At 40.0% G+C, this 12,837-nt stretch overlaps 1 protein-coding gene across 1 annotated transcript in view; it reads left to right on the forward strand.

Moving 5' to 3' along the window:
• COL1A2 (collagen type I alpha 2 chain) overlaps positions 1 to 9,360 on the forward strand; it is a gene marked incomplete at its 5' end in the record, with an annotated part of 36,072 nt that extends 26,712 nt beyond the window's left edge. The window contains 14 exons of the mRNA XM_081102245.1: positions 367 to 420; positions 1,380 to 1,541; positions 2,264 to 2,371; positions 3,032 to 3,139; positions 3,536 to 3,589; positions 3,673 to 3,780; positions 3,924 to 3,977; positions 4,348 to 4,455; positions 4,926 to 4,979; positions 5,311 to 5,418; positions 5,719 to 5,977; positions 6,122 to 6,306; positions 7,033 to 7,275; positions 8,368 to 9,360. Of these exons, the coding sequence (XP_080958371.1) occupies positions 367 to 420; positions 1,380 to 1,541; positions 2,264 to 2,371; positions 3,032 to 3,139; positions 3,536 to 3,589; positions 3,673 to 3,780; positions 3,924 to 3,977; positions 4,348 to 4,455; positions 4,926 to 4,979; positions 5,311 to 5,418; positions 5,719 to 5,977; positions 6,122 to 6,306; positions 7,033 to 7,275; positions 8,368 to 8,514 (1,752 nt within the window). The 3' untranslated portion in view covers positions 8,515 to 9,360. The remainder of the gene's footprint in view (positions 1 to 366; positions 421 to 1,379; positions 1,542 to 2,263; positions 2,372 to 3,031; positions 3,140 to 3,535; positions 3,590 to 3,672; positions 3,781 to 3,923; positions 3,978 to 4,347; positions 4,456 to 4,925; positions 4,980 to 5,310; positions 5,419 to 5,718; positions 5,978 to 6,121; positions 6,307 to 7,032; positions 7,276 to 8,367) is intronic.
• Between the last annotated feature and the right edge of the window lie 3,477 nt (positions 9,361 to 12,837).

The raw sequence follows: 12,837 nt of genomic DNA on the forward strand, positions 1-12,837 counted from the left end.
AGCCAGATAGTTAAGATAGTTATTAAGGTATACACAGCAAGGTGTAATAATGGCATAGTGTCTTTATCTTCTTCTTCTTACAACCTCCAGTAATATATTAACATTTAGAAAAGGACCATCAGAGATTTAATGCAAAATATGGGGGTCACAAGTGGAGGAATGCTGGTGAGGAAGATGGTAGAAATGGAGGGTCTTGGAGTCCTGATTTAATAATACTCTATATGAGGCTGCCACTACCTATTCCTTGGTCCATCCCTTTGTCACAGAGTATTGAGGATTTGTCAGAATTTTCCATTTTACCTGAATCTCTGAAGTTGGTGCTGACTGTAGAATGTTAATATGGAATTTTAATGTGCTTGGTTCTAGGGCATGACTGGTTTCCCTGGTGCTGCTGGACGTACTGGTCCTCCTGGACCCAGTGTAAGTAAATCTCTACAAAATATATCTTCATACACTCTAGCCAAAAGACCTGGCCTCTGGTGGGAAACTGGTAAGAAACTGTGTAAAAATATGCTCCTAATATTTAGCTATCACTTTCTTAGTCTAAAATCAGTTTTTCTGAACCGTTAAGGCAAATTCATCACAAATTATATCTTATAATATCAATTTAAGAGGATTTTATTCATGTGAACACAAGTTCCCTTTTAGGGGCATAGTCTTTTTGTTAAAAATAAAAAACAGAACAGTTTTAGTCACATATCAGATATTTCTATATCTAATTACCCTTTATAGCCAACATTCTATCCCGTTGTTAAGGTATAATTGTTCCTGAGTTTAAAGTTGGTTTGGCCTCTAATTTAATTCTGAATCAGACTCTTCTGTCAGGACTCAAGAGAATTTAATTAATTACCAAGGATTAAGTCTTCCGGTTAAGGTTTCAGGGGGGAAAAATAGCAAAGATGTTGATTTCTTGGAATCCTTTTACAGGTTCATAACAGAAAAATCTTCATTCCCTGTAGGCATTTAATTAAAGCTAGTTGAGAGCATATGTGATTCCTCATTTATGACCAAAATGCCAGTATTGGCTTTCTTCAAAAAATAAATGACTAGAGTTCTCCAAAACTCACTCGTTTACAACCAACTTGGTAACTTTGCTTAGTTCCAATATGCCAGGTTGCTCGTACTATAGCACTGCTTCCCCTCACAGACATTTGCCTTAGCTTCTACCTCCGTTCACTTTATTACAGCCTCCAGAGAAGGAAGATGGGAGTTGCTTCTTTCTGTAAGAAAGAATGTTTAAAAATCTAAACATTTCTGCCAAATGGCCAGGATACTATTTTGTTGTTTCCCCTGCATCTTAATATCAAAAATCCCAGCTGCTCTCTTCCAGGCCCATGATGATTAACAGAAAGTAAATGACCTTGTACATTTGCCCACAGGGTATCACTGGCCCTCCTGGTCCCCCTGGTGCTTCTGGTAAAGAAGGAATCCGTGGGCCTCGTGGTGACCAAGGTCCAGTTGGCCGAACGGGAGAAACAGGTGCAACTGGGCCTCCTGGCTTTGTTGGTGAAAAGGGTCCTTCTGGAGAGCCTGGTGCTGCTGTAAGTGATTTTAAACTCCTCTTTCCTAATACCTTACATTGAATCAAAATAAAACCCTTGCACACATCTTCAAATGGTGTGTATTTGTTGATGAGCATTGCAGGCTCTTGAGTAGAGCTCAGTTAAGCCAGGAAATCTGTCTAACAGATATTGAGGGTCATCGCTTCAGTGGATGCTCAGAAGGCACTAGATGGGAATAATGATAAAAGAGAAAACTCAAGGTTTTACCAAAACAGCCCTTTAAGTTCCTGAGGGCACCTTAGGATACTGGGATTAGAACAGAATCCCAGCACAGTGGTCACCCTACCATCTATTAGTTGATCTCAGTAAGCTACCAGTTCCTTAAACGTGCATTGTCCAATATTATTCCTACTCTGAAATGTGCTTTTGTTAGACCTGGTTCAGTTAGAGGCCAAGGTCAAAATCTGCTTGCTGGCATAGATTCTATAAAAACTCTACTTCATAACCCAGAGGGCTAAATTCATTAGTTTCAACCACATATTTTTAATGTTGTTCCACTGGTTTCAAGAAGGGACCAGGAACAAAAATATGCATGCCAAGAAGGAAACCCATTGTCCTCACTAAAGAAAAGACATCTAAGGATATGTCCTGCTAACCAGACTGTTTCTAAACTGAGGATAGCTCATTCTCATAACCCTCAAGCCAACCTGTTATCAGCTATGGTCTTTACAGTAACACTCAGTCTTCTTCATCTTGTTCAGGGACCTCCTGGCACCCCAGGTCCTCAGGGTCTTCTTGGTGCTCCTGGTATTCTGGGTCTCCCAGGCTCTAGAGGTGAACGTGGTCTACCAGGTGTTTCCGGATCTGTGGTGAGTGTTTGACACGATTCTTATTCTCATTAACATAATAAAAGATTTTAAAAGCTGCCACTTCAAATGTGACAGATTGATCACTGAATAACTCCACTTAAGATATTTTATTCATGGCATTTCCTTTATTCAGATCACATGTCACTTCTCCAAGAAGCTTTAATACCACCTTACTTAGACACATGCAATAAAGACACAGCTTAACATTATGCAGAATGATTTTTGTTCTTTTTACATGCTTAAGAATGACATAAGCTCTAATTGCATTTACTCCTCTGCAATGTGAAATGCTAGCATCATTTATCCAGTGGGAAGAATGAAACTCTGAAAGTTCTGAATCATCCCATTAAACCTTAGACGTGACAGCAACTAGGAACCATCTCATCTCCATAAACTCTCTCAACTTTATGGATTCATTTCATTTGGGCTAGCAGATGAAACTGGGCTCACTGAATATAGAGGACATTCCAAAACTACACAGAGCCGGGCAGCTTACGTGTGTAGGAGAACGGTCAGGGCGACAGTCCTTGCCATTTTATAGCCTATTCATTTTCATTCTCTCTTCAAGCTGAAAACTCCTGGCTAGGGTAGTTCTGGGAAGGTAGGATTGGCACTCTGTTCAATGAGAGAAATGCTATTTTGTCTTCTCTGCCTTTTTAGGGTGAGCCTGGTCCTCTTGGCATTGCCGGTCCACCTGGGGCCCGTGGTCCCCCTGGTGCTGTGGGTAGTCCTGGAGTTAACGGTGCTCCTGGTGAAGCCGGCCGTGATGTGAGTCCAACACTTGGTTTGTAAAATAAAACCTGGCAATATTTCCTTGTGTGCAGCTTTATATCCTGCCCTGAGGCCCACTTGTTCCAAGTTTCCAAACATGGTGTCAGTAATATCTACATATACTGTCCACTCCTAGTATTGAAAATAAAAAAAAAATTACTTGGGATGCAGGGTAGGTCTTTAAATAGTATACAATACTTCAAAGCTGGCCAAAATATTAAGAAAACACTTCTAAAAAAATCTAGGTTGGCACGGTGTTGTTCCTATTTTTAACAGTCTGAAAGGGTTTTCACTATTGAGTTCTGGGAGTGATGAAGGCAGAATAGCTGAACTAAAGGGGCTGGTGGGCTACAGAGCTCATTAAGTGCCTTGGTTGGTGTGGTGTCTTCACAGGGCAACCCTGGGAGTGATGGTCCCCCAGGCCGTGATGGTCAACCTGGACACAAGGTTGGTATACCTCTTCATCTTCCCCTCATTTAAAAGTGACTAAACTACAGGCAAGATGCTAAGCTTCATTTTGCCTTTGGTAGGGAGACCGTGGTTACCCTGGCAATGCTGGTCCTGTTGGCACTGTGGGTGCACCTGGTCCTCATGGCCCTGTGGGTCCCACTGGAAAACATGGAAACCGTGGTGAACCTGTAAGTTGTAAATACCAGTTCCTTAATGCTGTCATCCTCATAGGCTTTACTTCTGACTGCCCCACACTTGGGAACCTGAGAGGGGCCGGGGAGGACAATCTTGGGCATGCTTATAACTTGTGTTTTTCTTTTCCAATTCACAGGGTCCTGCTGGTTCTGTTGGTCCCACCGGTGCCGTTGGTCCAAGAGGTCCTAGTGTATGTACATAGTGAGGATTTCTTTACAAATGAACATTTAAGAGAAATCTAGACTGTCCATTAAAAAAAAATAATATATAGGCTAGACTTTTTTTTTAACTTAGTCCCTGTTGAGAATTGTTACAAATAGCTTTTAAATCACAATTTCAAATCTCTTCTGCTTGTTTGTACTAAATAATCATGAAGATATAGCCAACATTACAGACAGCTCAACTAAAGCAGATTGAGATGGGAGTAGCATACACATGGCTTTTAGACCTTTGCATGTCTTGAGTTTCCTTTGTAAAGAGATTCAACAGTATTTGTTGAGAAGTGAGTGTCATTTTTCTAAAAAGGTAAATGTCCTATATGCCCTACTCTTTCTCTGCAGGGCGCACAAGGTATTCGAGGTGATAAGGGAGAGCCTGGTGAGAAGGGGCCCAGAGGTCTTCCTGGCTTAAAGGGGCACAATGGATTGCAAGGTCTTCCTGGTCTTGCTGTAAGTAAAATGAGGACATCCAGCATCTATGCAGATCTTAAAGGCCTTCAACCCAAAATGATCTTCCTTAGATTTTCACTGGTATTATTCTAAAATGTCCTGCCTCATATTCATTTACCATTCTCTGGCTAACTTCATCTCTTGGAGATAATACTGTTTCATCCCACTGTGAAAAGGTGAGGGTTAAGGGAGATAAAAATACACATATATTAAAATCTCCTGGCAACAATGTCCTTCAGCCTCACTTAAAGTAAATGTAATTAGAGGAATGACTAATATTGCACTGCTGAAATAGCTTGCAGAAAAAAAAATTGAATATAATAGACATAATGGGAGAAAAGAGCCCCATTTTACATTTTCAATTTTCTCAATCCAGAGTTCATTGGAACTAAAGTTTTCCATTCAGTTTTTAAAAATCTATTTATTGACATGTGTTCTGAAAATGTGATTTTCCTGTTCTCTCTTTAAAGGGTCATCATGGTGATCAAGGTGCTCCTGGCACTGTGGGTCCTGCTGGCCCCAGGGTAGGTAACTCTAAGAGACATCTATCTCTGAAATAGAGCCTATACAGCAGTTCTCAACCTGTGGGTCATGACCCCTTTGGAGGTCGAACGACCCTTTCACAGGGGTCGCCTAAGACCATCCTGCATATCAGATATTTACATTACGATTCATAACAGTAGCAACATTACAGTTATGAAGTAGCAACGAAAATAATTTTATGGTTGGGTCACAACATGAGGAACTGTATTTAAAGGGCCAGAAGGTTAAGAACCACTGCATAGAAGGTAGTGAGCCCCAGGCCTTTGCTCTCTTAGGGGGGTTTCACTGGCTCACAAAGTCCTTCTTCCCTAGGGCCCTGCTGGTCCTTCTGGCCCTCCTGGCAAAGATGGTCGCAATGGACATCCTGGTGTGGTCGGACCTGCTGGCATTCGTGGCACTCAGGGTAGCCAAGGTCCTGCTGTAAGTATTATTTGGGGAAAGAATAAAGAGCATCACTGGCCTAAAGACTAAACCAAGATAATTATGTCAACACATTAGTCTCCCAGTTCCATGTTTTCTAAAATATCTAAAAGTGGTCTGTATATAATGAGTTGCTTAAGTCCATCCCTGCATGTATGCCTGGGAGCAAGTTGTTTATTTACATAAATCTGATTCTTTTTTTACTTTTTAAAACATGCTTCTTATGTGATGCCCACCTGAAAACCTGCTGCCATTGATGTCTCTCAGTGAGCCTCCTCTTTCTCACTTTCACCTTTGCAGGGTCCTCCTGGTCCCCCTGGCCCTCCCGGGCCTCCTGGCATAAGTGGTGGTGGTTATGACTTTGGTTTTGATGGAGACTTCTACAGGGCTGACCAGCCTCGTTCACCACCTTCTCTCAGACCCAAGGATTATGAAGTTGATGCCACTCTGAAATCTCTCAACAACCAGATTGAGACCCTTCTTACTCCCGAAGGCTCTAGGAAGAACCCAGCTCGCACATGCCGTGACTTGAGACTCAGCCACCCAGAGTGGAGCAGTGGTAGGTCAAGATGACCCTGAATGAGCCAGAATGATCCTTCTCACAAGTTGGGCTTTTCAAAATCAGTTCCCACTGATAATTAGAATGAAAAGTAAAACCTCAGCGTGAGGTTTTATGGTCCGGGTCTTGTTTTTTTTCTTAAAGGTTACTACTGGATTGACCCTAACCAAGGATGCACTATGGATGCTATCAAAGTATACTGCGATTTCTCTACTGGTGAAACCTGCATCCGGGCTCAACCTGAGAACATCCCAGTCAAGAACGGGTACAGAAGTTCCAAGACCAAGAAGCACATCTGGTTAGGAGAAACTATCAATGGTGGAACCCAGGTGAGGAATCCCACAAACATTCCTTCCCTTGCTAAACAATATTTTGTTAGGATTGTTTGCTTTTTAATCCTTTACTGGAATAGACTTATTAAAAGAACCTGCTCTTTTGGGGATTCCAGTTCTATCTTGAGTTACACATTAAAGACATATTGATTGAACATATCCATACAATTCGAAGTTATTACTCACATTTAACTTAACTGATAATCACTGGAGAAACTGACTAATGTCATTTAATATGAAGGTGTCCTGACCATGCATGTGTATTTTGAGCATATGTGCTTATTTAAATTTTTAATTAACCTTTTCACTGATTTTATTGAATGCCTACTGGTGGGAATCACAGAAAAAGAACGAGATCCAAATTTCGATCTCTGCTTTTTTATTATAAATAAGAAACATACACAAAAAGGCTTTTCTGAAAGAGGTACCTTTCTGAGATGACCTAGCCTCAGCTGGGTTGTTCCCAAGGCCCTTCTAGGTAACTAATACTTCAAAGACAAGTGGATTCTGTTTCCTTTAATGGCCAGTGGGAGAAAAGAGGGGACATATGTAATACTTTCAACAATAAATATTTTTTGAAATAAGAAAGCAAAATTTCTTTATTCTTAAGGTTCAAATCTGACTTCATTGTTTTCCCCTATACCAGACTATTTTTTTCCAAATTGACTCTTAGTATCTGAGTCCCTCTCCACTTAATTGGAATGTCCATCTTATTCTCTGTAGTTTGAATACAATGTTGAAGGAGTGACAACCAAGGAAATGGCTACCCAACTTGCCTTCATGCGCCTGCTGGCCAACCATGCCTCTCAAAACATCACCTACCACTGCAAGAATAGCATTGCATACATGGATGATGAGACTGGCAACCTGAAGAAGTCTGTCATTCTGCAAGGCTCCAATGATGTTGAACTTGTTTCCGAGGGCAACAGCAGGTTCACTTACACTGTTCTTGTAGACGGCTGCTCTGTAAGTAAAAGTGAAATATGGGAATAGTGAATAGGACTTACCTGAGGGGTGGGGGGTGGGGGGGGTCCTAATTTAGAAACGTAAGCAAAGTAAACAGATAAATGAGTGGCCTAACTTATTTAATCATTTTACATGAATTTATTTAAATTCAGATGTTAAATCCAGAGTATTCTTATCAGATCTTTCTTGCCTTCTGAAATTCTCTGAAATACTGAAATATATACTATGTCCATATATTAGTAGTTGTTTTTTTGTATTAGTTTCTTCTCTTTTCTTAAATGATAATTTATGCCCATAACTTAAAATTACTTGAGGTTTAAAGGACCCAAGCTATAATTTATAGTTACATGTATGTTATTTTACTTGCTAACATGGCCTACATTTAAATTTTTTCATGCTTTCCCTATAATCCTATATAATAAAAGGCTAATATGCAAATCGACTAAATGGCAGAACAACCCATTGCTATGACGCACACTGACCACCAGAGGGAGACACTCCATGCAGGAGCTGCCCCCTGGTGGTCAGTGCATTCCCACAGGGGGAGCACTGCTCAGCCAGAAGCTGTGGCAAGCACAGCCAAGATGGCGGGAGCCACTCCCACCTCCGTGGTAGCGCTCAAGATGTTCAACTGCCTGCTTAGTCAGTCAGACATCCCCCGCAGGCTCCCGGACTGTGAAAGGGTTCAGGCCGGGCTGAGGGACCCTCCCCCCAGTGCACAAATATTGTGCACTGGGCCTCTAGTATACTATAAATGGAAGAAAAATTTAAATATACTGATAGCAATACTCTCCAACTCCCCTCTACCCCGCAGACACACACACATCCTGAAAATGATGATGTAGACATAAATCACTAGGAATATGTATTGCAATGTTGTTGTTGTTTTAATTAGACTGGTAGGAAGCCTCTCCCTCTAAAGACACCCCCCCAATGCTTCTGTTTCAAAGATGAATGTGTTGATCTGGGACACATGTCTTCAGAATGACACAAGTGAAAATGCAGTTCTTATATCTAAGATTCAGATGATGTTAGATTCCAAAATATTGCTGCTTTATGTATATTTTTCTTCTCTCTCTTTTTTTGTAACAGAAAAAGACAAACGAATGGGGAAAGACAATCATTGAATACAAAACAAATAAGCCATCTCGCCTGCCTTTCCTTGATATTGCAATTTTGGACATCGGTGGTGCTGACCAAGAAATCAGTTTGGACATTGGCCCAGTCTGTTTCAAATAATTGACCTCAACCTAAATTAAAAGAAAGGAAATCTAAAATAACAACTTTCTCTCTTTGCCATTTCTTTTTCTTCTTTTTTCACTAAAAGCTGAATCCTTCCATTTCCTCTGCACATCTATTTGCTTAAATTGCGGGCAAAAGAGAAGGAGGATTGATCAGAGCATTGTGCAATACGATTTCATTAATTCCCTCTCCTCTCCCCTCCCCAAAAGATTTGGATTTTTTTTTTCAACACTCTTACACCTGTTGTGGACAATGTCAACCTTTGTAAGAAAACCAAAATAAAAATTGAAAAATAAAAACCATGAACATGTGCACCACTTGTGGCTTTTGAATATCTTCCACAGAGGGAAGTTTAAAACCCAAACTTCCAATGGTTTAAACTACCTCAAAACACTTTCCTGTGAGTGTGATCCATACCATTAGGTGCTGGCCCAGACAGAGATGAGCTGAGGTACTTGTTTTGTTTTGTTCAAAATACAAAGGTGCTAATTAATAGTATTTCAGATACTTGAAAAGTGTTGATGGTGCTAGAAGAATTTCAGAAGATACTCCTCTGTATTGAGTTGTATTGTGTTTTTTCCATTTGATTTTGCATCAGTAATTTACATCTTATCCCTGAATAAAAGTATGCAGATCATTTGCCCAACATTGTCCTCTTCTTTAAATTCAGCATTTGTTCTTTGCCAGTCTCATTTTCATCCTCTCCCATGGTTCCAAAGAAGCCTTGCTTCTCAAGACAAGCAGAAAAATTAAATTGTACCTATTTTGTATATGTGAGATGTTTAAATAAATTGTGAAAAATGAAATAAAGCATGTTTGGTTTTCCAAAAGAAAATATTGACTAAAATTCTTTGCTTCAATGCTCTTTGCAATATACATATGGATGATGGCATCTCTACCGGCCATTAGACCGAGTGTTTCTTATTGGATAGAAACTATGCAGAAGGGCAGTTTGGTTTGGTAGAAAGAGCAGAGAACAGGGCCCAGGATATCTGAGCCCCAATTCTGGCTGACTGACCTTGAGCACTTCGCCTTTTTGAGTTTCAGTTTCTATATCTATAATATGGGGAAGATTCCTTCTCTGAACTATTACACATTTGTCCTACTCAAAATACATAATACCTAAGCAACATGGCATTGTTGACCTAAGTTTATTCTAAGCAGAGGACCACAGACCCTTTTGGGTTATTACCCATTAAGCATTTTGAAACAGTGGCTGAAAGTTGTTCTATGCACAATTAATACTATCAACTAAAACAGTTTCAAATATTCATAAAAAATGCCATACACTTAAATCTGATGCAACTGAATACAATGCCTGTTAAGAGGCAATATGTGTGCTGTCAATCAGCATAGACAATTGTGGATAATAGTACCATGAACACCAACCTGCCAAATCAAATTCATTTTCCTTCCCTGCACCTTTCAATGACATCTTAAATACACTTAAACATAGTAATGTGTCAAGTAAAATGTTAAAATTCATTTACAGCTTATTTCCTGTTGCAGAACATAATTGTGATTATAATATTTGCCTCCTGTTATAAGTCATCTCAAGATTCAATTAGTTTTTTAAGCAACTGAACATGATGGAAATCTAACATTAACTCTAAAAAGTTAGCAAGGTCTACTAACCAAATTGTAACTTCAAATTATGGTTCTTCTGCTACCTGAATCAAATATGGGGATGTGTAGTAAAAAGCAGGTTCTCAGTCCCATCCACCAAATGAAGACTTGTAAGGAATCAGTATTCTGAAAGCACCTGGCAAAATTCTAGTGTGCACCAACTGGGAAACCTTTGGTTAAGGTGATTTCCGAAATCCTTTATAGCTATAATATTTTATGTCTAGCAAGAATGAATCGATATACCTGGACAGACAATATAAAGAAAGCTAAACCTCTGGGGTCACAATACTAGTAACTCCTCACAAATTAGTAATTGCAAATAGTCAAGGCAAACTTGCATGATAACCAGTTAGAAATCTCTGGATTAAATATATGCTATGCCCCCAAGCTTACAATACAAGATACAACTATACGGATAGAATAAAGAGTAGAGAAAGATAAGAAGGAAGAAAGCCAACATTTATTGAGACCAACTATGAGCCAAATACTATGCTAAATGATAAGAATAATGATATTTGTTGAACTGAATCCAAATAGGTAGATTTCTTAAGCCAACAGTCACCTAATAATTATTTAATCACTGTTTAAGACTTCAAGAAAATAGTTAAATAAACAATGCTATTTCTGATAGATAACACAGAGGAAACAAGTGATGGTATATCCAATACATATACCAATTATGAATAAATAATGATATATCTAAAAGATAATATGAAAATAGAGAAACGCATTTTGGTATCCCAATAACATTTATGAGGATGATTAAGCAAAAGAAAAATGTTTATAATGGAGTGTTACAATCTTTAAAATATAATATTCAAGTACACTTCCAGAAATACATTAAAATACATCTAAAATGCCAAGGAGTAGGTGCATTCAACTAGTAATGACAAGAATAATTTTTATCCCTAAATTTTCCAAATATGCTATAATCCAGTTATATTATTTTGATCACTTACAACAAACTTACTCTTAAAATATTATGAAAAGAAATAAGCAGTCAACAAATGAAAAAAATCCTGGTTGGGGAGTGGCAGCTCCAGGTGATGGCTCATCAACCTCCCACCCACCTATTTTCTAAAAGGGAATGAAAACCCTAGCTTAGGAGTCATCATTTACCATGTCCCAGCCACTCTGGGGACCCTGGGGAGGGGGGCACAAAGCCATACCTCCTCAGGGGCAGCAGCGTCCTCAGGGATCTTGCAGTTCAGTTGCAGAGGGAGAATGAAATAATGTGTGAACACAATTTTAAACAAAGTGTCCTCTGAGGATAGCAGTGGGCACTGTTAATTAATGAGAGGGAATCTCAGGATATTAACCTGAGCATCATGCAGTAACAGTGATATTTGGATTGAGCTGGCCAGTTCTTGCCAGATATCTCATTTCACCTTCAAGCCCTCTGTCTGCCTAAACGCTTTTCCTCTGGAAGCCATATAGTAAAAGTCTGGTGCTTACCAAGCCAGGAGGTCAACTGTAAGTGTTCTCACGGCCTGGGCCAGGTACTGAAGGTTTGACCCTTGCATAGCCTCTGTAGAGGCTAATCACCAAGCCTGAGAGACCCTCCTCACATCTTTCTGACCCTGGGTCATGTGAAGGTCAGCTCTCTCTAGCTAGTGCCTGTGTGAAGTGGAAGAACATCACACGTGAGAGAGGAAAGGAGCAAGGTAGCCGAGATGAAAGGAGGAGATATTAATCAAGTCTGGTAAAAGGGTCACTTAAAATTCTAAAATCAATATAGCTAATGCACTGGCAAAGAGCAAAGACACCTGAGCAATGCTGAACACATTTATTATCTTTAATGCCGAAAGTCTTTTTTATGCTATTCCACTTAATATCACTGAAAAGGAAGTTCAGAAATTGGATTACATATAAGAAAAGTTGGAAATGTCGTTTTGGGTCAGAACAACAATCCATCTGGATGAGTACTTCGCCTTTGACAGTGGCACCAGGGGAAATTTGGGAGAAAGTAGTGGTTGGCACTTCCCGTGAAGTCAGCCTCAAAACTCCCATTTAATAACCCATTATAAATCTTTTCTGTACACAGATGTATCTAAACCCTTCCAGACCTTTCTATCTGTTTTGAAATATGTTTGGTATTACAGTACCAACGGCAGGGAGTAAATGCTGAATTGTTAGCTCAGCTTCCTGGCCCTCTGATCAAGTAGCGAAAATATGTTCTATCCTTGTGCCTGGATCAGCCAGGGATTCAACAACTCGGTGTCCTCGGGGAGCACCAGGAACTGCAGCAGAGGGGCCATAGACAGCCCATGGTGATTGACTTCTCCCTGTGGTTCAGTGGAGCGAGCACATAATCTGTGGTCAGCAGCCAAGGTTATGAGCACCAGCTCCACCCCTGGCTAGCCAAGGAACCTTGGGAAAGTGTCTTAAGTTATCTGAGAATTTGGTTAACATACCATTGCCATTAGCATACCTACTCCACGTATCTTGGGGGAGGGAGGGGCGGTTAAATGGGGTAGGTGTTAAAGAGCCTAGTGAAGTGTGGCTGAATGTTACCTCATCATTAGGTCAAAAACTCCGCCAACAGGAGTCACCTCTTAATTAACTCTCCTATCCTTGGCCCACCAATTTAGGAAGAGAAGAGACTATCATTTAAATTTAATTAGCATCACTCTCTAAATTGGTAGTCTATCAATTTTAAGTCGTGCTGCCCAATCAGTAAAAATGTGAGCTCTT

Source organism: Myotis nattereri (genome assembly GCF_964212035.1).
Source record: "Myotis nattereri genome assembly, chromosome: 11".
Lineage (NCBI taxonomy): Eukaryota > Metazoa > Chordata > Mammalia > Chiroptera > Vespertilionidae > Myotis > Myotis nattereri.